Raw genomic sequence first — 23,372 nt, 5'->3', positions numbered from 1 at the left:
AAAAGAGCAAGACAAGACAACGAGAAGGGGAATACTCATGAGGCAGGTGTATTTTTATGACAGCGATATAAAGCCTGTGGAGGAGCTCATACAGGACAGGGGCCATTCATGGACAATGGACAAACACTTTTGGTACGTGGGATTTGAACATGCTTTTCCCAGCATCGGGAGCGAGGCTGAAAATGCTAATGGAACGACCCAAAGCTTTTGCATACATACGATATTGTGTTGAAGAAAGCACCATCAACGGGTTCACTATTGAGCAGGTAAATGTCGTTCAGGAAAAGCATTTCCTATTTATACCACATGATAGCCTAGAACTTTACAATCTGCCATTCAAGACGATTTGAAAGCTAAGCTCGTGAAAAAGTTTGGGGCTCAAATACAATCTTGGCAACCCAACAACATATAGAGGGAACTTGTGTATTCTTCAGACAGTTGAGGCATTTTAAATTGCTGCTTCAGATACAAACAGGTTAGTGAAAGCATCAATAGTCTGGCCATGGACTTATCAGACGTACCCTGAAAGAATCTCCCATTATGCCTTCGCCATGGTCCGGGACCTTCGTACTTTTGTGGCACTACTCAAGCACAACCTCTTACACCAAGTTTTTCCTCTCATGGGAAATTGCTAGCAGGAGATTGACGGGTTCATCGGGCAGAAAAGGAAAGTTAATCATGTCACTTGTGCAAGATCTCTGCCAAACCATCACCGGAGGACATCGTGGACCCTGTCAGAGCAGCTTCACACAAGATCAGCGACATCGAAAAGCTCGGCCTCAAGAAAATCCTGTAATTTTATACCGAAAATATCAGATCGCCTAATAAAAAAGCAAATTGTTCTAATGAATGGCTTTGGGTTTTTGAGAAATAAGGACATGGTATAATTGAAGGTTACCTCATTTTGTTATTCCCTTGGCGACTGAACCAAATGTGTGCGCAGCGCGTAGCTTTATTCTGCCATGATATTTCTTATCAAATGTGTAAATATCGAAAATAAATACTCTTAGCTTTCTCAAGTTTACGGTCTTAAAAAACCCCTAGCAGGGGGAGGGGGCTGAGGTTGCGACTTATGGCCTACTGCGTTTATTTATAGTGGGAGGTTATACATTTTCCATTGACAGCGGCACAAAGAATGTTTAAAACGTTTATAATGTGGAAAATGCAAGAGCATATTTTGGCTCCGCATTGGTGTTTACAATTTGTACCTGCATGAGGAAAAGGAAATACCTGCATGAGGAAAAGGTTGCAATCATCAAAACGGTTAGTTTATAGTTTTTTGTCATTGCAGTACGAAGCCAGGAGAGATAGGTACACAAGTATACCAATTCATTGCATATTGAGAAAGGGGGAAGTATGCTCAGGGCAGGTGGAGGGGGATGCGGGTGGCTGAGGGGTAGGGGTGGGGTGGAGGGAGGGAGTGAGGATCAGAGATAGGTGTTTCGTCACATGCGATGTCTTCTCACCTAGGTCGAGATCAGCAGATCCTGCAGCCGTCTCAGCAGGAACGCTGATCGCACGACGCAATGTCCTCACTTTGCATGACTCGGAGCGAAGCTCTTGCAGCAGCTCCGGACGAATCTGGCAAAACCCAAAAATAAATAAATAATGAGTCTGTGCAAGAACCAGTGCGTAGAGGAATGAAAAAGACATCAAAGCATTCTTTGCACCAATAACCGGCATGATGGGATTCTTGGCATGTCTCTGGACACATTATAGAACAGTCTATCTTTTTATATATTACCTGTACTTTATTTCAATGGTAAAAGACTGTAATTCATGGGCACGTATACACGTGCACGCACACATGCATGCATGCACATGATTTCTCAATAAACTCCATTATGAAAGCAGCAAAATAATTCCACAGCCTGCGATACAATGGATAGGAGCAGAAAGCAGATACCAGAAAGACATGTGAGCAGTATTTATTTATTTATTTATTTTGCAGACATAGTCGAGGCACGTGCAAGAGCGAACATGAAATATGAAAATGCCAATTGCAGTCCACCAAAATAATTTTGCAACCAGCCAGCTTGTTTCCAAACAAAGGGAGAATCAATTCAGTCCTCCAGCATCGCCAAAGCACATTGGCACCCAGCCAGGAGGTTACCTAGCAACAGGCAAATACCATTCTTGCTACAGATGTTTGCAGTTGAATGAACACTCAGAAATTGGTTTTACATAACTGACCAAAACATGCTCTTATACACTGCCTCCCGTTAAACCCTTGGTGGACATCCCTTTTTACTCCCGCCAGGGAGTAATGCATTCGATCGTGTCCGTCCGTGTGTGTGTTCGTGTGTTCGTGAACAAGATATCTGGAAAAATCCTGAACGGATTTGGATGAAAGTTGGTGGGATGATTGCCCTTGGGATAAGGAAGAATTGATTAGTTTTTGGTGAAGCTCAGGATATTATTCCGGATCCAGGAATTTTTTAAAGGATTTTTTTTACAATTGGAAGATAGGGCTCAGCAGCGGCCAAGCACGGCGGGAGTATGCGCTCTACTGAGTGGCGTTCTAGTTTAAATATGTTATATAAATTTTAACATAACAATTTTAAATATAAATTTTAAGTAAACTTTTTAATACACCACGTGCAGCACTTGACTTGAAGACATCTTTGAAAGACTCATTTAAACCTATCAATTTTAAAACTTTGCTTTAATCAAACACACCTAAGAAGTATGGATTTATCTGATGTGCCAGATTCTGAACCCATATTTAGGCCGACTAAATAAATTAACACGTAAATTCTTTCAGTATGTCCAACACATGATGAACGAGAATGGCACTCATAGAGAGCATATCACAGTTATCACACCTCCACCTGGTTGGCCATATCACTCAATGCTGAAGAATCACTTAAAAAAACTTCTTCTAGCTGGATCCAGATCTTCACCAAAATTGAATCTTGAAGACAATATTCCTTGTCACGCACGCAACCTGTCCAACAAGTTTCGTCCAAATTCATCCATAACTTTTTGAGATATCCTGCTATGTATTGTTTTTGGCCCCATCTTCCAATGGTGAAGAATCACTTAGAAAATTAAATAACTCTCATATCCGAATCCATATTCAGATCTTCACCAAAATCGAATCGAATCGTCCTTGTCAGACACCCAACCGGTCCACCAAGTTTCGTCCAAATCCGTCCACAACTTTTTGAGATATCCTGCTATGTATCGTTTTTGGCCCCATCACCCAATGGTGAAGAATCACTTGAAAAATTCTAGTAGCCGGATCCGAATCCAGATCGTCACCAAAATCGAATCATTTCGTCCTCGTCACATACGCTACATCTTTGCCAAATTTCGTCCGAATTCGTCCACAACTTTTTGAGATATTTTGTTCACAAACGGACAGACAAACGGACAAACAGACAGACAGGGGTGAAAACATAACCTCCATCCACCTTTGGTGGCGGAGGTAACTACAACGACACTCAGTAGAGCACAAACCTCAGTCAGGCTGAACAGTTCATAAACTTGTTTTGTATCCCACTTATAGGCCAGATCTGTATCCGGACCTGATCAAAAATCAAATCTGCTTGTTCTTCTCACCTATCTAATTCATCCACCTAGTTTTGCCATAACTCATCCACGACTTTTTCAAATATCATGATATGTTTCCGTTTTGGCCCCATCTCTGAAAGGGCACCTCTCACTTTTAAAAGTCTAGTACCTGGAACTGGATGCAGATATTCACCAATATCTAATAAATTTGTCCTTTTCACACACCCAAACTGTCCACAAAATTTCATCCGAATCCGTCCATAACTTTTTGAGATATCCTGTTCACAGACTGACAGATAGGCAGGGGTGAAAACATAACCTCCTTCTACCTTTGGTGGCCGAGGTAACAAGCTTCCTGGTTTGTAAGAGAGGTGAAATCTCACAAAGGCAAATATTTGGTGATTGGATGCAAACTATTAGCCAGAAAAAAATTGTGAAAGCAACATAACGACTTCAAAATTACACCGAAAATCAATCGTTGTACCGGCTTAATGGGAATACAAAACATATTAATTATAATAATATGAATATTGGAGATATGGGACAAAAACGATTATAATTAACATAATAAGAAATTGATAAAGTCTGGGCTCAATTTACAACTTCACTTTTTGTCATTGAATATGAATGAATGATCGTTTTAAGGCCATTTCCCCCGCTAGAGCGGGAGTTAGCCATGCGGGCCCCATGACAATCATGGTTCCCTGTTTGAGGCAATGTTTTTATGGCCGGATGCCCTTCCTGACGCCAACCCTTGGTCACGCTCTTACGATGCGCAGGGATACGGTGTACCTATTCTAAGCCGGGGTACACACCGGGATCATTCATCCCAGCAAGCTGGTACTCAATTTGCCGACCTCGGAAGGATGACAGGCCTCGACCCCTAGCCCTGGGCAACCCCCCTGGCGTTAATTCAGCGATCGATCGGGATTCGAACCCAGGATCCTAGGATCCCAAGCCTGCACCCTAACCGCTAAGCCAACACCAGGCTCTACTTTTTGTCATTCACCAATCAAATTATTGCACCAATCAAATTATTGCACAAGTATTAATCACGCATCATTTACACGTTGAACCATAAGTTAGGTTACAAAGCGGCCTTTCTAACAAAAGACAGCAAAAAAGATTCGATAAACCCGTCCGATTTCACGGAGGGTTGTACATATCTCCAGGATGCTCCGTGCAAATCTCAATTCGGATGCCCCGATCCCCATTCGTAACTGCAATACAACACGCCGACAGCGTTACTCAGTGTTGAATCCAGGGCACGGGAAATGCGGGAGTGAATTGGAACGAGGAAACACATTGTAACCATTTAGGTTCCGTTTAAAACGGCATTTATTCTGGTGTAATTATTGGGACATCATCAGGGAGAATGATAGAAGTAACAGAGCTACAAATATAATCTAATAACACATGAAGCTGGGTGTGATACTGACAACTGAAGTGTAACGATAAAGAAAAACAAAGCAAAACTACAACGGCACTCATGGAGCGCAAAGTCTCACCTTGTGCGTTCATTCTGAACATGAATACCATCGTTAACTGAACACGCTACTATTTTGGCTCACTGCTATTATGGCCCAATACCTGTATCATCCATGCCCCCTATTTATTACGTCACATCGTTTCTGGGAATAGATTATGAATGTCATCAATTTAATTATTCTGTCACATCAGGTCATAGATCAGATATATGAAGTTTCAGATTTGGCAGATGAGGATTTCAATTCAACCAATTATGGCTCGATCACCATTTTTCTGATGACGTCATCGTTATCACCCTATATACCCCATGGGGAATTGATGACATATGCCAAGTTTAAAATTTTATCGTTGAGTTGTCTTGGAGAAAATGATGCCTGAGCGTTTTCCTTTAATCCAATAAGGCTTCCATACCATGTGACTGATGATATCATAAATTTCATTCTTCACCCACATCTGGTCATAGATCAGATATACAGATTTTCAGATTTTTCAGATATGGATTTCAATTAAACCAATTATGGCTGGAATACCACTTCACTGATGATGTCATTGTTGTCACCCAATGTATGCAATGGGGAGTTGATGACGTGCCAAGTTTCAATTTTTTTCGTTGAGTGGTTTCAGACAAGATTATGCCCAATTTTTTCCTTTAATCCAACATGGCTGCCATACCATGTGACCTATTACGTCATCACAAAAAATATTATCCATAGGGATTCCCTCCTATGTTTAAAGTTTTGCATTGATCGGACAAGCGGTTGCAGAGAAACCCCTTTTTAAAGCGGAAAAAACACACAACACACACACACACACACACACACACACACACACACACACACACACACACACACACACACACACACACACACACACACACACACACACACACACACACACAACAATAGTCTCTCATCCCCTCCGCAGCGAAACTAACAAATGGCACCACTGGGACAAGACCATTTCATTGGCATCCAGTTTATCTTGTGAATGCAACAAAGCACTACTTTTTGAACTACATCAAGCGGCAGTTCTGTTGATAAGAAGTATTACGACCACTGTTAAAAATGTATGGAAGGGATGGGATTGAATGTGTACCAGTAAAGTCTCACAAAACAAATCCACTATTTAAAAGGGAATGATCACATCATCAAAGTGCAGAGATGTCAACAAGTCACTTGAGCCAAGTCCCAAGTAAGTCTCAAGTCTTTAAGGACAAATATCAAGTCAAGTCTCAAGTCACTGTAGTATTACTTCAACTTGTGTAAAGTACCACATTTACTTACATACCTATTTGAGTACAAGCTATCAAGGAAATTACAACACAGGGCTTCGTATATTGCCATGTGCATTCTTAAAAGTTGTCTAACTCAAGTTTATATTTTAGTGGGGCTGCTTAACTGATGAATTGTGCCTTTTCCCTTAAAAGCATGAAACTTGGCACATGGCTAGAATACCCGAAAAGAAAGATTTTTAGTCCAGGGGGCATCTCCAATTTCACCCCATATGGCGGCCATCTTGAAATTCAAGATGGCCGTCATACAAGACCTGTTTTGATGAATATCTCCATAATTAGAACAGATATCAAAATGGTTGAAGTGCCTATACCTACATTTTTAGGGTCTAGGAATCCAATGGCAACATAAAATATTCAATAGTATATGGCAGCCATCTTGAAATCCAAGATGGCCGCCATAACAGACCTGTTTTGATGAATATCTCCATAATTAGAACAGCTATCTAAATGGTTGCAGTGCCTACACCTACATTTTTAGGGTCTAGGAATCCAATGGTAACATAAAATATTAAGCAGTCATATGAAAATATTAATTTTGCATAGTATCATGCATACTGGGAATGCATATAAATACTCTTAACAGGTTGGCATTCTTCAGTGATTAAAAGTGTCTATGACATCGCAGACTGTAACTGTGCCATCTTGTGGTTTTCTAGTCTTTGCTGCATTCTCCATCACATGCGCAGAGAGAAGTACAGGGAAGTGCAGCTTTCTTACACCGGCAACGACCAGTACATCCTTTTTTGCACCCACACTTAACAAGTTCATTGCAGATCTTTGCAGCCTCTGGAAGTGTTGTCCATATTGGTTTGAACTGGCCAGCAGACATTTTTTGCCAACCTCATTCAGTGGGGCTTGGTAGATCAGGCTTAGCATGCAATGCTTGTCCCCAGCATAGTGCGCCTTGGTATACTGCCCGCTTTACGTGCTGCACAAGGGCATCATGTGTTGGTGGAATTGATTCCACAGGTCTGCCCTTCTTTGCAAACAGTTTCTTTCGTACAATGTTAATGTCAGTAGCAGTAATTGTGCGATCATACAACAGAATAACAAATCTCTCAATGACGTTCATGCAGGTTTCAGTTATCTCTGTGCTCTGGTGGCAAATTTCTGCTAGTACCTCTGTGAGCTCAGGGAATGATTCCCACACATTCCATGCAGTTACCTTTCCACGCCCATTAAACGCTGAAGAAGTGTCACACCCTGTTAGTGCATGAAACATGGGGAGGGCTTTAGATTTCTCAGGGCCAAGAGCTGTGGCTATATCATGTGCAGAGATAAATCGCATGTTCTTGCCTGTCCCAAATTGTAACCATATCATCACTGAAAGCTTCTGGGATGCTGTAACTGCAAGCACGACAACATCTGTGTCCACAGTTTGTATGAGGACCTTACTATGCCCTCTCTGTGTTGCATCAGCAGCATGTAGGAACATCCGACCATCTGCCTCTTCCTGAGTGCACGGGGAGAGTGATTCTAGATCAATGCGTGGTGGAGCAGTAAGAACCTCTGTATCAAGTGTGACAACTAGCTCCTTGCGCTGGTCTTCAAATGATTTAATTGTTTCATTGGAAAGGAAGCTGAAGAGTTCACGCTTGTTTTCATCAACTCGAAGAAAGTTCTGCCACTGTCCAGGAATTGCAACTGAGGTATCTACTCGTCGGCGAACCCCCTTGCCACGCTTTTCACGGGTCATGCTCTTAAGGCTGTCGGGTAGGTAATGGTCCCACACCAGATCAAGTCGGGTTGCAGATTTGTACTGTGAGAAAACAAATGGGATGAAGACCTTTTCGGCATATTCGCCAAATGTTTTGACTGTGCCAACATCGGGCTTCAGCTTTTGAACAATTACTGCCCCGTCAAGTATGACACGTCACCTCTGGCATCTGTGTGCTTGATGGTGAAAGTTCCTCTAAGCAGTCCAAAAGGTCGCTCTTTGTACCAGGTCAAAGCTTCCCATCCTTGGACAGAGATGGAGGGAAAGATTGATTTTCATGACGGAAAAATTCATCCAGGTTTCCCTCGCGGGTTTGACAGGCAATATAGAGGCGAGAAAACAGTTGAACATCACTCTTCAATGAGGCTACCTTGTGTTTATCTGTCAGCTGGTCTGTTACTGATGAGCTGCCAAACAGAGGTAACTTTTTGCGCGGGACGACATCATTCAAAGGCTTTGAGCGTTCAATCAGCTTCTCTTGCACAAATGACTCCAGAGCCTCCTTTCCCACTTTCTGCACGTCTTTCACACTTTGTACGACTGATGCACTTGCTATATCCTTTGTGTCAAGGACCAAAAGGTCAGCGGTTTCTTCAAGAAATGGATTACCTAGCTCCTCGATAACTGATACAAGTGATCTGACATGTTTGTCAAAGGTCATCTGGGTGCTTTTATTCTGATCATGATGCAGTGATGGCACTTTGCTTTCATGTTGCTCCTGTGCAGTCTCAAACTCATCAATCACCCTTGAGACCTCTGGACCTGCAACCATCCATCTTTGCAGAGCATGGGCATTGTCCAGCAGACCCACAGCTCCTCCATCTCCCTTGATACCATTTTGATATCTGTTCTAATTATGGAGATATTCATCAAAATAGGTCTTGTATGACGGCCATCTTGGATTTCAAGATGGCCGCCATATGGGGTGAAATTGGGGATGCCCCCTGGACTAAAAATCTTTCTTTTCGGGTATTCTAGCCATGTGCCAAGTTTCATGCTTTTAAGGGAAAAGGCACAATCGATCCGAATTTTTTAGCTAAGCCGCCCAGCTATTTGTCAGCTTCATGCAGTGGACATTTTTTGCTTTGTTCCTTCCCAGCACAAATAAATTTATGTTAATTTACTTCTCATATCTAATGTACCGAGTTGAACATATGTACATGATACTAGTCAGTTACCTCAACTTGTATTTAAATTGTTCACACGTAGAATCAAAGCATTCAATGTGGAACGGGTAAGGATCTTTTAATAATCTACTTGTATATTTATTATGTACGTTAAAATGAAACGTACAACTTATCAACTTCAATTGTTGTCTTTTAAGATGCCGTACTTTTTATGTTTTCCTTTTTATGAAAAAAAAAAGAAAAGATAAGTCATGATATAATTTACAATTATTGACAAAGTTGAAATATTCCAAGTCAACTGACATATTTCAATCATGACAACATCTTTTTATCGGGTCGGGACATGCACGGGGTTACTGATCAGGGGCCAATTTTCCCCTGGCACGAATGAATGTTCATGGTTTGCCCTTGAATAAAGTTGTTTCCACGTTGGTAATATTGGGTGATTGCTGCTTAGATGTGGTGTGCTGTCTGAAGAGTGCGCACTCCCTTTAACCTTAGTGGCGAATTGTATGCGTCCGGCCGCTGCACAAATGCACGTCCAAGTTTATGTCTTCATTAACCGAACCGCGCAAGCCCACAACTGAAAATCTTTTTTTCTTTTTTTGTGTACACAAGATCGAGGCTCGTGAAAGAGCTAACATTAATCACACAAAAAGTCAAACCGACACATAAAACACAAAATAAAGGGAGCAGTAGACAAGATGGGGAATGGAGAGAGAGAGGGGGAAGGACACAAACACAACATTTGAGAGCAGGGACATCGAGAGAAATGTGGGAGGGGGAGGGCTTGGGGGGAGGTGGGAGAGGTATAAAACATATTGACACTGCAAGGACTTCCAGGAAAGAAGTTGGTATTTCAAAAAGTGGATCTGGGGTGAATTAGCGGGGGTAGAAAAGATCAAGGTTTTGGATGGAGGAAGATAAAAGATGGTGGTGAATTATCATTAATTTAAACCCCATTTTCATTCAATGTTCACGAAAAAATTTTTTTCCAAACTTTGCCAACACGTCATTATGAACTGAAGTCGTAAGTAAGTCGCCAGTACCCAGACACCAAGTCCCAAGTCCAAGTCTCAACTCAATTTTGTCAAGTCCGAGTCAAATCTCAAGTTGCAAAATTTTGGGACTGGAGTGCGACCCCAGTCCAAGTCCCCAATTCTGTCAAAATTTAACTCTATGTTTGATGATTATGTGTGTTAAAGAATTCAGGAGGGAGGTTCGGACTAACTCACCCACCCTCAGAACCCCAACCACTGGAAAGCCCTTCCACGAAATATAATTTATTTTCAAAATAAACAATAATTTACTTACAGCCAAATAATTCAATGTTTACGTCACCAGTTACACTTTCTCTCCACAAGCACATTATTGCTCGGCACAAAACAGTTGCCTGGTCAAGTTAGTAGACCCTGGCCATATGGCGTTTCATTACACCGTGAGTTTGCTCGTGTTTTTTCTCCTTTGCTTCTCTACCCCAATTGCAGTAAAAGAAAGAGTCTCTCTGCACACACCGATTTAAATGCAATAATTGAATGCATCAATAACTAACAAGTGAATCCTCTTGGATTGCGCTGAGGTTCGGGCATGGAATTTCTAGGAGGAAGTATAATTTGTATGCAATGAAAGTACATGTAATATGGGATCGAGTAAGATCGAGTAAGCTTCACCAGTGCGCGTGCGCGAATTTACGTCACGTCGGCAGCGAGAAGGCGTTCCCCAACACGAACCAATCAGGAACTGCCACGTCACACATATGATCTCAGAATTCCTGTGACAGGAATTCGCGTTACACTGGCTGGAAGTCATTCGCTAGAGGCGCTTCCTCAGCGCTAATAAACACATTTCACAACTAGAATGGCACTCGGTAGAGTGGCCTTCACCAAGCAACTAGAGTGGCAACTAGAATGGCCTCCACCAGGTTGAACAGTTTACGTTTTGCGTCCCATGGATCTGGATCCTGACCTGACCCAAAATCTAATCGGCTTGTTCTCGTCACCTAACCGACGAATCCCCCAAGTTTAGTCATAACTCGTCCATAACTTTTTAAAATATCATGTTATGTATAACTTTTTTTATCCCGGTGTGTACCCTGGTTTAGAATAGGTACACCGTATCCCTGCATGTCGTAAGAGGCGACGAAGAGGGTTGGCGTCAGGAAGGGCATCCGGCCATAAAAACATTGCCTCAAAAAAAAAGAGAACCATGACAATTACAACTACATATGGGCAGGGTACAGCCCGAAGTGGAGATCGGTTTCTGAGGTTTGGGACATGGAATGTAGGGACAATGACAGGGAGATCAGGAGAAGTGGTGGAAGTATTGATCAGAAGAAGAATGGACATATGTTGTGTGCAAGAGACGAGATGAAAGGGAAGTGGTGTGAGAATGGTGAAGGGTAGGCAGGGACAGAAATACAAGTTTGTGTGGCAAGGGTGCCCGGAGGGCGTGAATGGTGTTGGTGTCCTGTTTTCTGAGGAGGTTTGTAGACAGTGTGGTGAGTGTGACTAGAGTAAGTGATAGGTTGATGATGGTGAAAATGATGATTGGAAAGCTCTTGGTGAACGTCATCTCGGGATATGCTCCGCAGGTTGGTCGGAGCGATGAAGAGAAGGACAAGTTCTGGTGTGCGATAGAGAAGCTGATGGAAAACGTGAAAGATGAGGAAGTTGTTGTGGTAGGAGGAGACCTAAATGGACATGTGGGAAGGAGTATGGACGGTTTTGAGGGACTTCATGGGGGTTATGGATATGGTGGGAGAAATGGAGAAGGTAAAAGGATTTTGGAGTTTGCTGATGGAGCTGATTTGTTGATTTGTAATACTCAGTTCCAGAAAGAGAATAATAAGCTTGTTACATACACGTCAGGTGGGTCGACGACAACCGTTGACTACCTGATGGTGCATAGGCGAGATAGGGGGCACCTCTGGGACACAAAGGTGATCCCGGGGGAGGAGGCTGTTTCGCAGCACCACTTGGTTGTTTGTCTGCGACATGAGGGTGAAAGGAGCGAGGAGGGCTCGGCGGGTGAAGTACCAACCGAGAATGAAGGTGTGGAGGTTGAAAGGGGTGACAGTAAGGGAGGCATTAAAAGAGAGGCTGAGTAGGGTAGAGGATGATGTGGTTGAGCTTGAAAGTGGTTGGAAGTCAATGAAAGATAGTCTGTTGGGAGCCGTTGGTGAGGTATGTGGATGGACAAAAGGACCACCGAGGCACTTGGAAACATGGTGGTGGGATGATGAAGTTGGAAAGAGGATTGACGAGAAGAGGAAGAAGTTCAAGAAGTGGCAGAAGCTGAAGGGTACAGAGGAAGAAAAAGCAGAGCATGAAAGTTATAAGGCAGCCAAGAAGGCTGCAAAGAAAGAGGTAGCAAAGGCACAAGAGGCATGAAGGAAAATGTTCGGAGAACGCTTGGATTCAGAAGAGGGTCAGAGAGCGGTATTCAGGATTGCAAGGCAGATAGCGAAAGAGAGGTGTGATGTGATGGGGGTGAGTTGCTTGAATGATGAAGTGGGACAAATCGTTGTGGACCCAGATGGAATTAAAGGAAGATGGAAAATATATATGGAAATGCTGTTGAATACAGAGAATGAATGGGATGGCAACATAGAGAGTAACCCAGTTTTAGGACCGGCAGAGAAGATAACTGAGGAGGAAGTTGAGGAAGCGATAAAAGCAATGAAGAGTAGAAAAGCAGGAGGGCCGATGGGAGTTGTGGGAGATATGTTGAAGGCAGCGGGAAATTGGGGTGTGAAGAGAATGACAGAGATCTGCAATCTGGTGGTGAAAGAAGGCCGCGTTCCAGTGGTTTGGGAACTGAGTACCCTCGTCCCTCTATACAAGGGGAAAGGTGACCCTCTGGAGTGTGGCTCGTACCGAGCGATAAAGTTATTGGAGCATGGAATGAAGGTATTGGAAAGGGTGTTGGAGAGCAGGATAAGGAAGAAGGTGAAGATCGACGAAATGCAGTTTGGATTTATGCCAGGAAGAGGAATTACAGACGCGCTCTTTATTGTGAGGCAGTTGCAGAAGTACATGGAGAAGAGGAAGAAGTTGTTTCTTGGGTTTGTTGATCTGGAGAAAGCATTCGATTGGGTTATACGTGAAGTATTGACATGGGCATTGAGGAAGTTAGGAGTGGTGGAATGGTTGATCAGAGTAGTGATGGCAATGTACAAAAGAGTGCGCCAGCTGTAAGGACGAAGGACGGGAACAGTGGTGAGTTTGAGGTGAAGGTGGGAGTGCATCAGGGGTCGGTACTAGGTCCACTACTATTTGTAGCTGTGATGGAGGTGCTGGCTCAGAACGTAAAGGAGGGTTTACCATGGGAGTTGTTGTATGCAGATGATCTGGTGTTGATTGCGGAAAGTATGGATGGACTGAAAGAAAAGATGAACGAGTGGAAGGAATGTATGGAGACAAAAGCTCTGAAGGTGAATATCGGAAAGACGAAGGTGATGGCAAGTGGTAAAGCATGTGGTGAGGTGGAAAGTACTGGGAAGTGGCCATGTGCTGTGTGCAGGAAGGGTGTCGGAGTGAACTTCATTCAATGTACAATGTGCGCTGAGTGGGTTCATCAAAAATGCAGTGGTCTGAGAGGGTCATTAACCAGTGTGGCAGGTACATTCAAATGTAAGGTGTGCACAGAGGGAGCTGCAGATGGAGGAAATGTTGAGTTGGATCTTGGAGACGGCGTGAAGCTGGAAGGTGTGAAAACATTTTGCTACCTCGGAGACATGCTGAATGGAGAAGGTGGATCAGACTTGGCAACGGTTGCATGTGCAACGGTGAGATGTGCATGGAAGAAGTTTCGGGAACTGACTGGCGTGCTGATGAGGAGGGGAGTGTCGTTGAAGCTGAAGGGAAAGGTGTATGCTGCTTGTGTGAGAAGTGTTATGATTTATGGGAGTGAGACATGGGTAATGAACGTAGAGCAGCAACGAAGGCTGGAAAGGGTGGAAATGCGAATGGTTCGGTGGATTTTTTTTTTTTTTTTTTTAAATACTGAATCGAGGCTCGTGAAAGAGCTAACATTTACTTCACAAACAAATCAACCAGACAAACAAAATATATAAAAAGAGGGAGCGGAAGCCAAGATGGGGAGAGGTGGGGAAGCACACAAACACAACATTTGAGAGCAGGCAGATGTGTGGGAGGGAGAGGGCTTGGGGGGAGGAGGCGTGGGAAGGGGGGTGGGGGGGGAGTATCGTTGGAGTATCGTTGGATGTGTGGAGTATCGTTGAGAGAGGAAGACAAATGATGAATTGCGAAACAACAACAACAACAACATGCATTTTAAAGGCCATTTTCCCTGCTAGAGCGGGGGTTAGCCTTGCGGTCCCCATGACAATCTTCTCCATTTTGCCCTATTTTCTGCATCTCTCCTTGTTAACCCCCTTGCCCGCATTTCTTCTTCCACCATCTTTAGCCAAGTCTTTCTCGGTCTTCCCCGTCTTCTACTTCCTTCTACATTCATTTCCATCACTCTTCTCAACCAGTCACTTTCATCCTTCCTCAACACATGACCAAACCATCTCAACCTGTTCCTCTTCACAGCATCAATCACAGGCTCTATTCCCATCATCTTTCGCAATTTATCATTTGTCTTCCTCTCTCTCAACGATACTCCGCACATCCGTCGAACCATTCGCATTTCCACCCTTTCCAACCTTCGTTGCTGCTCTACGTTCATTACCCATGTCTCGCTCCCATAAATCATAACACTTCTCACACATGCAGCATACACCTTTCCCTTCAGCTTCAACGACACTCCCCTCATCATCAGCACGCCACTCAATTCCCGAAACTTCTTCCATGCACATCTCACTCGAGCAACCGTTGCCGAGTCTGATCCACCTTCTCCATTCAGCATGTCTCCGAGGTAGCAAAATGTTTTCACACCTTCCAGCTTCACGCCATCTCCAAGATCCAACTCAACATTTCCTCCATCTGCAGCTCCCTCTGTGCACACCTTACATTTGAATGTAGCTGCCACACTGGTTAATGACCCTCTCAGACCACTACATTTTTGATGAACCCACTCAGCGCACATTGTACACTGAATGGAGTTCACTCCGACACCCTTCCTACACACAGCACAGGGCCACTTCCCAGTTCTTTCCACCTCACCAAATGCTTTACCACTTGCCATCACCTTCGTCTTTCCGATATTCACCTTCAGACCTTTTGTCTCCATACATTCCTTCCACGTGTTCATCTTTTCCTTCAGTCCATCCATACTTTCCGCAATCAACACCAGATCATCTGCATACAACAACTCCCACGGTAAACCCTCCTTTACTTTACCTTTACGAATTGCGAAAGATGATGGGAATAGAGCCTGTGATTGATGCTGTGAAGAGGAACAGGGTGAGATGGTTTGGTCATGTGTTGAGGAAGGATGAAAGTGACTGGTTGAGAAGAGTGATGGAAATGAATGTAGAAGGCAGTAGAGGACGGGGAAGACTGAGAAAGACTTGGCTAAAGATGGTGGAAGAAGAAATGCGGGCAAGGGGGTTAACAAGGAGAGATGCAGAAAATAGTGCAAAATGGAGAAGATTGTCATGGGGACCGCAAGGCTAACCCCTGCTTTGGCAGGGAAATGGCTTTAAAATGCATGTTGTTGTTGTGTATCACCTTTTGCCCGATCTCTCAATGGTGAAGAATCACTAGAAAAAAAAAAAATTTATCGGATCCGAATCCATATTCAGATCTTCACCAAAATCTCATCGATTCATCCTTGTCACACACCCAACCTGTCCACCCCAAATCTGTCCATAACCTTTCGATATATCGTGCTATATATCAGTTTTGTTCCTATCACTCAATGGTGAAGAATCACTTAAAAATGAATGGATCCAGATTCAAATTTGAATCTTCAACAAAATGTAATAATTTCGTCCTTGTCACACACTCAACCTCTCCACCAAATTTCGGCCGAATCTGTCCACAACTTTTTGAGATACCGGTATCCTGTTCACAAAAAGACAAACAGACAGGGGTAAAAACATAACCTCCATCCACCTTCCGTGGCGGACGTAATAAATAAAAGGGAACATTTTATATACTCCCTCCCCCCCTCCCCTGAGGGCATAATTTCTGACAGGTGTGAAAATGGGACAACAACATACACATCATCTATACAGAGAACGCAAATCAAAAACACAGTCTTCCGAATGGAAACACGAATCAATAACATTGTGGAAATCTAATCCTTGATATTGATTTAGGAGTCAATACTGCAGTCAACGAGGATAGGGTAATTTAGGTAATCGATTTATTGGGATAGGAGTTTTGCATGGGTATAGCTGATCATTAATTCTTTATGTTATTTGTAGTTCTTTAAGTACCAGAGCGCAAGGCATGGCGCTGAAATGGTCATTAGGAATTTAGTGTCGACAGTGGTTCTTAACCTGTTTTGGTGCCAGGACCGCCTTCGGTTCTCAGATTATTTTCTTGCACCTCTTGTCAAAAATCAATGACTTAGGACAGGTCTTAGAATTAAAGACTTAGAATTAGATTCTTAGCACTCCTTTTTAGCATTTCTTTATGAACTGGCCAGCATGTTTCGCAAACCCAAAAATGATATTTGGCTCCCCCTGAGGGTATGTGCACCCCACGTTCAGAACCACTGGTGTAGAGGTTAAAATAGAGGTTATAGATAAAAAAGGAAAATTGTAATATAATTATTAATCATTCCTTGTGATAAGTTACTTAAATAAGAGAAAGTTATTAAAGTGTGAGAAGAAATAAGTTTTGGGTATAAGAGACACCGGGAAGAAGGCCTATTTAGCCCAAATCTTGTCACGAAAGATAATCCTAAGCTGAAATTTTGCGTGCCGGTGGACATCGAAGCCGGTACACTGGGGAAAAAAAAAATCACAGAACTGTCGGTAAACCTCTGTTAATGAAAAATTTCCTAAAAATACCAAACGCGTTCGTTCGTTAGAAAAAAACAAAACTCAATCGATATTATGAATTTTATGGTAGTGATATATAGATTCAGGTAGATCTGCATAGGTAGGTGCTCGGATGATCGTGGGTAGAAAGAACCACTTCGATGTACATAAGTCAGGGACCTGTTTAGCCGAATGTCGGGTAAGTGTATCTCGTGGTCATACAAGGATGACCCTTGTGCTAATTATCGTAGGGAGTATGTTAATTCCCCAGCTCGTAAAACTTTGTGATCATCCCGTTGCCCCTTACGGCATTGCACATAGACACTAGTGAGAATGGCCCGAGTGCACTAATTAAATATCCCCCCCCACAATAAAATTCCCCCCCACAATGGTGCTCGAGGCCTGTTTCGCGCCAACAACCTGAGGTTCCTGCCAACGCCCCGGACGACTTTTGATTTTCCGGTCTTCACGGAGGGGAATCACAGGACAATATGTAGCATTCGAAAATTGGATTGTCGATAGGCCGAAATGTAAACTGTGAAATAAAAACCTCAATGAAAATTTATGTTAAAAATGTAAAGCATCAGTACCAAAAAAAACTGAATTGATATCTAGGCAGGAGGTCAGTGATGCTTGCCTGCAATCATAAAGCGTTGATTTATTATGTACCTATGTACAAACCACGGTTTGTTATTGCTTACACTGTACCACGCCACTAGTAACTATATATACTAGGGCATGCCCGTACTATATCTATATCTAAAATTATATCCCCCCCCTCTATTTACATGAAATGGTTTGGTCCAAAGCGAACGGCTTGCGAGTGGTGACAATCCCCCCCCTCTATTTACATGCAATGGTTTGGTCCAAAGCGAACGGCTTCCGGAGTTTGGTAAAGAAATCGCCATCGCGTGCACAAACGCGCAGGAAAGCGAATGAATCGCAAATTCGTTTTTATTAGTTGTAAAACATAGTTTAACGCCAACATAGTTTGCAAACGTGAAATAAATGAATACGCTCTCAAATGTGCCATCCGAGGCAGAGTGTGTCCGCCACGTTCGGCACACGCGATCGTTCGCTGCTCTCTGATTGGTTGAATCGTTTTTTGGACATAGCTCGGTAAGTAATTGTCCGATTAATATGAAACCTTGAAAAGGCACATCCTCGGGTCCCCAGCAATATACCTGGCAAGTTAAAAGTATATCGGACCCGTGGTTGTCGAGAAACAGAGGTCACAGACAAACGTACAGACAGACAGAGATTACTGGAATTATAGATAGACTAGGGCATGCCCGTACTATATATATATCTAAAATTATATCCCCCCCCCTATTTACATGAAATGGTTTGGTCCAAAGCGAACGGCTTGCGAGTGGTGACAATCCCCCCCCTCTATTTACATGCAATGGTTCGGTCCAAAGCGAACGGCTTCCGGAGTTTGGTAAAGAAATCGCCATCGCGTACACAAACGCGCAGGAAAGCGAATGAATCGCAAATTCGTTTTTATTAGTTGTAAAACATAATGCCCAATTATTCAATTAGCGCCAACGTATTTTGGCTGTTTGCAATTTAATCGCAAGGCAAAGTAGAAAGAGAAGAGGGAAAAAAAGAAAAGCCTTGCCTTGCTGCAAACAGCTGCTGCAAACAACAACAACATGGAAGGCTGCACTGTCCGGAAGTTGGCATATCGCAGTTACGATTATTTTAGTGTTAATGGCCAATTATTCAATTAGCGCCAACGTATTTTGGCTGTTTGCAATTTAATCGCAAGGAAAAGTAGAAAGAGAAGAGGGAAAAAAAGAAAAGCCTTGCATTAACGCATTAACGCTTGCATTGCATTAACGGTTCGGCACACGTGATAGCTCGCTGCTCTCTGATTGGTTGAAGCGTTTTTTGGACATAGCTCGGTAGGTACTTGTCCGATTAATTACAAACCTTGAAAAGGCACATCCTCGGGTCCCCAGCAATATACCTGGCAAGTTTCAAGTATATCGGACCCGTGGTTGTCGAGAAACAGCGGTCACAGACAAACACACAGACACACAGACACACAGACACACAGACACACAGACATACACACAGAGATTGCTGGAATTATAGATAGATATATATATATATATATATATATATATATATATATATATATATTGATATATTATTGATATATATATTGATATATTGATATATATATTGATATATTGATATATATATTGATTGATATATATATATTGATATATATATATTGATATATATATATACATATATATATATATAGATATATATATATACATATATATATATATATATATATATATATATATATATATATATATATATATATATATATATATATATATATATATATATACAGTCACGTGAAAAAGTAAGGACACCCCATGTAAAGTTTTGACTTTTTCAACATATTTCAACATACAGCTATTTGATCTTCATTTCAACAATATTGATAGATAAAGGTGATATAATAAAACAAATATCATGAAACATTTACATTTTGTCGTCCATTGTATAATTTAAATAAACATAAATGCAAATTTAACATGTGGAAAAAGTAAGTACACCCCTACATTTATCACTACTTCAAACACCTAAAATTAGAATCAGGTGCACCAGCTCAGGTGCAAATGATTAGAACATTGTTAGAGAGGATCTTGGAGGAACCTGTCTTATTTAAACCTCAGACATTTAGTTTGGTTTGCTCTTTGTTGTTGAAGTGTGCGGCGTCACCATGCCTAGATCAAAAGAGCTCTCTGAGGCCTTCAGAAAGAAGGTTATAGATGCCTACGAGTCTGGGAAGGGTTTTAAAAAGATCTCCAAACAATTTTGAAATCAATCATTCGACTGTCCGGAAGATCATCTACAAGTGGAGAAGATTCCAAACAACTGACAATTTGTTCAGGCCAGGCCGCCCCAGCAAGTTCAGCCCGAGAGCAGACCGCAAGATGCTGAAAGAAGTCTCTAAGAACCCCAGAATGTTATCACGGGACCTACAGGTAGCTCTTGCCACTGTTGATGTCAAAGTGCACGAGTCTACCATTAGAAAGAGGCTGCACAAATTTGATCTACATGGGAGGTGTGCCAGGAGGAAACCTTTGCTGTCCAGAAAGAACATCAGGGCAAGACTAAAGTTTGCGAATGAACACCGAGGCAAAGACCAGCACTTCTGGAATAATGTGCTCTGGACAGATGAGTCAAAAGTACTATTTGGCCACAGTACCAGACGACATGTTTGGCGAAAACCAAAGACAGCATTTGACCACAATAACCTGATACCAACTGTAAAGCATGGTGGTGGAAATATTATGGTTTAGGGCAGCTTTGCTGCATCAGGGCCTGGGCAGCTCACCATCATAGAATCCACCATGAATTCTTCATTGTACCAGAGGGTGCTTGAGGATAATGTGAGGCCATCTGTCGGAAAGTTGAAGCTCAACCGAAGGTGGACCTTGCAACATGACAATGACCCTAAACATCTATCTATAATTCCAGTAATCTCTGTCTGTACGTTTGTACGTTTGTACGTTTGTCTGTGACCGCTGTTTCTCGACAACCACGGGTCCGATATACTTTTAACTTGCCAGGTATATTGCTGGGGACCCGAGGATGTGCCTTTTCAAGGTTTCATATTAATCGGACAATTACTTACCGAGCTATGTCCAAAAAACGATTCAACCAATCAGAGAGCAGCGAACGATCGCGTGTGCCGAACGTGGCGGGCACACTCTGCCTCGGATGGCACATTTGAGAGCGTATTCATTTATTTCACGTTTGCAAACTATGTTGGCGTTAAACTATGTTTTACAACTAATAAAAACGAATTTGCGATTCATTCGCTTTCCTGCGCGTTTGTGCACGCGATGGCGATTTCTTTACCAAACTCCGGAAGCCGTTCGCTTTGGACCAAACCATTGCATGTAAATAGAGGGGGGGGATTGTCACCACTCGCAAGCCGTTCGCTTTGGACCAAACCATTTCATGTAAATAGAGGGGGGGGGGGATATAATTTTAGATATAGATATAGTACGGGCATGCCCTAGTACCAGTAATTCCACCAAGGAATGGCTGAAAAGAAAGAAATGGAGGGTTCTGGAATGGCCAAGTCAAAGCCCGGATCTAAATCCCATCGAGATGTTGTGGAGGGATTTGAAACGAGCTGTGCATGCAAGAAACCCCTCAAGCATCGCACAGCTGAAAGAATTCTGCATGGAGGATTGGGCAAAAATTTCTCCCAGTCGATGCCAGAGACTGTTAGACAGTTATAAGAAACGCCTACTTGAGGTTGTTTCTGCCAAAGGGGGCAATACCACCTTTTAGAGCCAAGGATGTACTTACTTTTTCCACATGCAAAATTTGCATTTATGTTTGTTTATATTATACAGGGTTAGTGTTGATAATGACGATAATTACTCGATAATTACTCGTTAATAATTACTCGTTGTTAGGCGCCATTTCAGTAGCCATGGAGCTGTGGACGATTGAACATCGCGTCTTTGTTGTTGAGACGTTTATTCAAACGGGTAGTTCGGTGGTGCTTACACAGCGCAGATTTCGTACTCACTTCAATGTTGGTCGACGTGGCGCCGTTCCGTCTCGAAAGACAATATTGAAGTGGGTAAAAAACTTCAGGACAATTGTATCTGTGAGGCCGGGAGCAGCTCGGGGAGGTGATCGAGCCGTTAGGACCCCGGAAAACATCGAAAGGGTTCGACAAGCTGTGGAGGCCAGCCCTCGTCGGTCAGCGGTACAGCACGCTCACGCTCTACGGATGTCAGACAGATCAGTTTGTCGAATTTTGCACTTGGACCTTCATTATCACACGTACAAAATCATGGTGGTTCAAGAACTGCAGCAGAATGATTTTGTACGGCGGTTTACGTTCGCAGAAAGAATGCTGGAACTGCTGAGGGATGCTGCTGTGCTGAAAAATGCTGGAACTTTTCCGCGCGTCTGCAAGAATGCTTGGACAAGAACGGCCACCGTTTAGATGATGTCATTTTTCAAACATGAATTACATTTTTTAAATGTCTTTGTTACAGTGTATTACATGGCATTATATATGTAGTCTTTAAAAAAAATAAAAATTGAAATTCGACTAAAAATAACTGTGTACGAGTTTTCTGAAAATCGTCACACCTCCCAGCCGGACCCTGTACAATAGACTACAAAATGTAAATGTTTCATGATATTTGTTATATTATATCACCTTTATCTATCAATATTGTTGAAATGAAGATCAAATAGCTGTATGTTGAAATATGTTGAAAAAGGCAAAACTTTACATGGGGTGTATGGGGTGGACCCTGGCTGGGGTGGACCCTGTACAATGGACTACAAAATGTAAATGTTTCATGATATTTGTTATATTATATCACCTTTATCTATCAATATTGTTGAAATGAAGATCAAATAGCTGTATGTTGAAATATGTTGAAAAAGTCAAAACTTTACATGGGGTGTACTTACTTTTTCATGTGACTGTATGTATATGGATATGTGTGTACACAAGTATATTCACATCCACCACAGGGGAATGAATCATGTTAGTGTGTTTTGCAATAAAATGAAATGGAATCAAAAAAGAGGGAATCGCACTATGTTTTGTTTACTCGCCTGCTTCATTCATTGTAATAATCCAATGAACAGGACTAAGTCTCCCTCCCCTGCTTCCCCTTTCCTCCTCTCCTCCTCATCCTCGGCTCCTCCTCTTGTGTGCAGCACTTGGCACACAACTGCGTGTTTACATCATTGCTACGAAGTGCGACCCTTACATATTTTTTTTGGGAGTGCAGCCTGTGCAGACATGTTGCATTTATTAAACTCTCAACAGCACCTTTGTCAAGATTGCCTTTCAATTGCACCATTGATCAGCCAACTTAACTAGCAACCACTCGTATGGTGAACGTTGCAGGAACTATGGAGTCATATCATCTGAATATATTTACTCACCATCAATATAAGAGTTTATAATGCAACAAGTAATACAAAACTTTTTTTTACGTAAAAGGATGTAGAGATGGTATGCCAAAGAGTAGTAAACAATGTCGGGAAGGGCAAAATAAATTATCATTGTGAAACCATCTCTAAAACTTTCTCTGAATAATTGTTGTTGCCTGATATTGTGCATTAATGTGAACGAAACACAAACACACACACTGAAATACCGATGCAAAACTGATGCTGTCAACAATGGGAGAAAACAAAACCACATGTTTGAAAATAACCCCAAAATATTTTACCACCAACAAGAGAAACAATAGCATAATCTATCAAAGCCCCCTGAGGAAGATAAACTTGAAGATTTCGGAAAAGGAATTT

General features: G+C 42.3%; 1 protein-coding gene across 2 annotated transcripts in view; it reads right to left on the bottom strand.

Moving 5' to 3' along the window:
- LOC137432812 (ras GTPase-activating protein nGAP) overlaps positions 1 to 23,372 on the bottom strand; it is a 234,643-nt gene that overhangs the window by 100,419 nt on the left and 110,852 nt on the right. For both annotated transcript variants that reach the window (XM_068125041.2, XM_078783644.1), the window contains exon 3: positions 1,467 to 1,581. In XM_068125041.2, coding sequence (XP_067981142.2) covers positions 1,467 to 1,581 — 115 coding nt within the window. The remainder of the gene's footprint in view (positions 1 to 1,466; positions 1,582 to 23,372) is intronic.

Source organism: Myxine glutinosa, chromosome 8 (assembly GCF_964187855.1).
Source record: "Myxine glutinosa chromosome 8, kmMyxGlut1.1, whole genome shotgun sequence".
NCBI classification, from domain to species: Eukaryota; Metazoa; Chordata; class Myxini; order Myxiniformes; family Myxinidae; genus Myxine; species Myxine glutinosa.
Note: the sequence above shows the minus strand (reverse complement) of the source record. Positions and strands in the feature narration are given on the sequence as shown.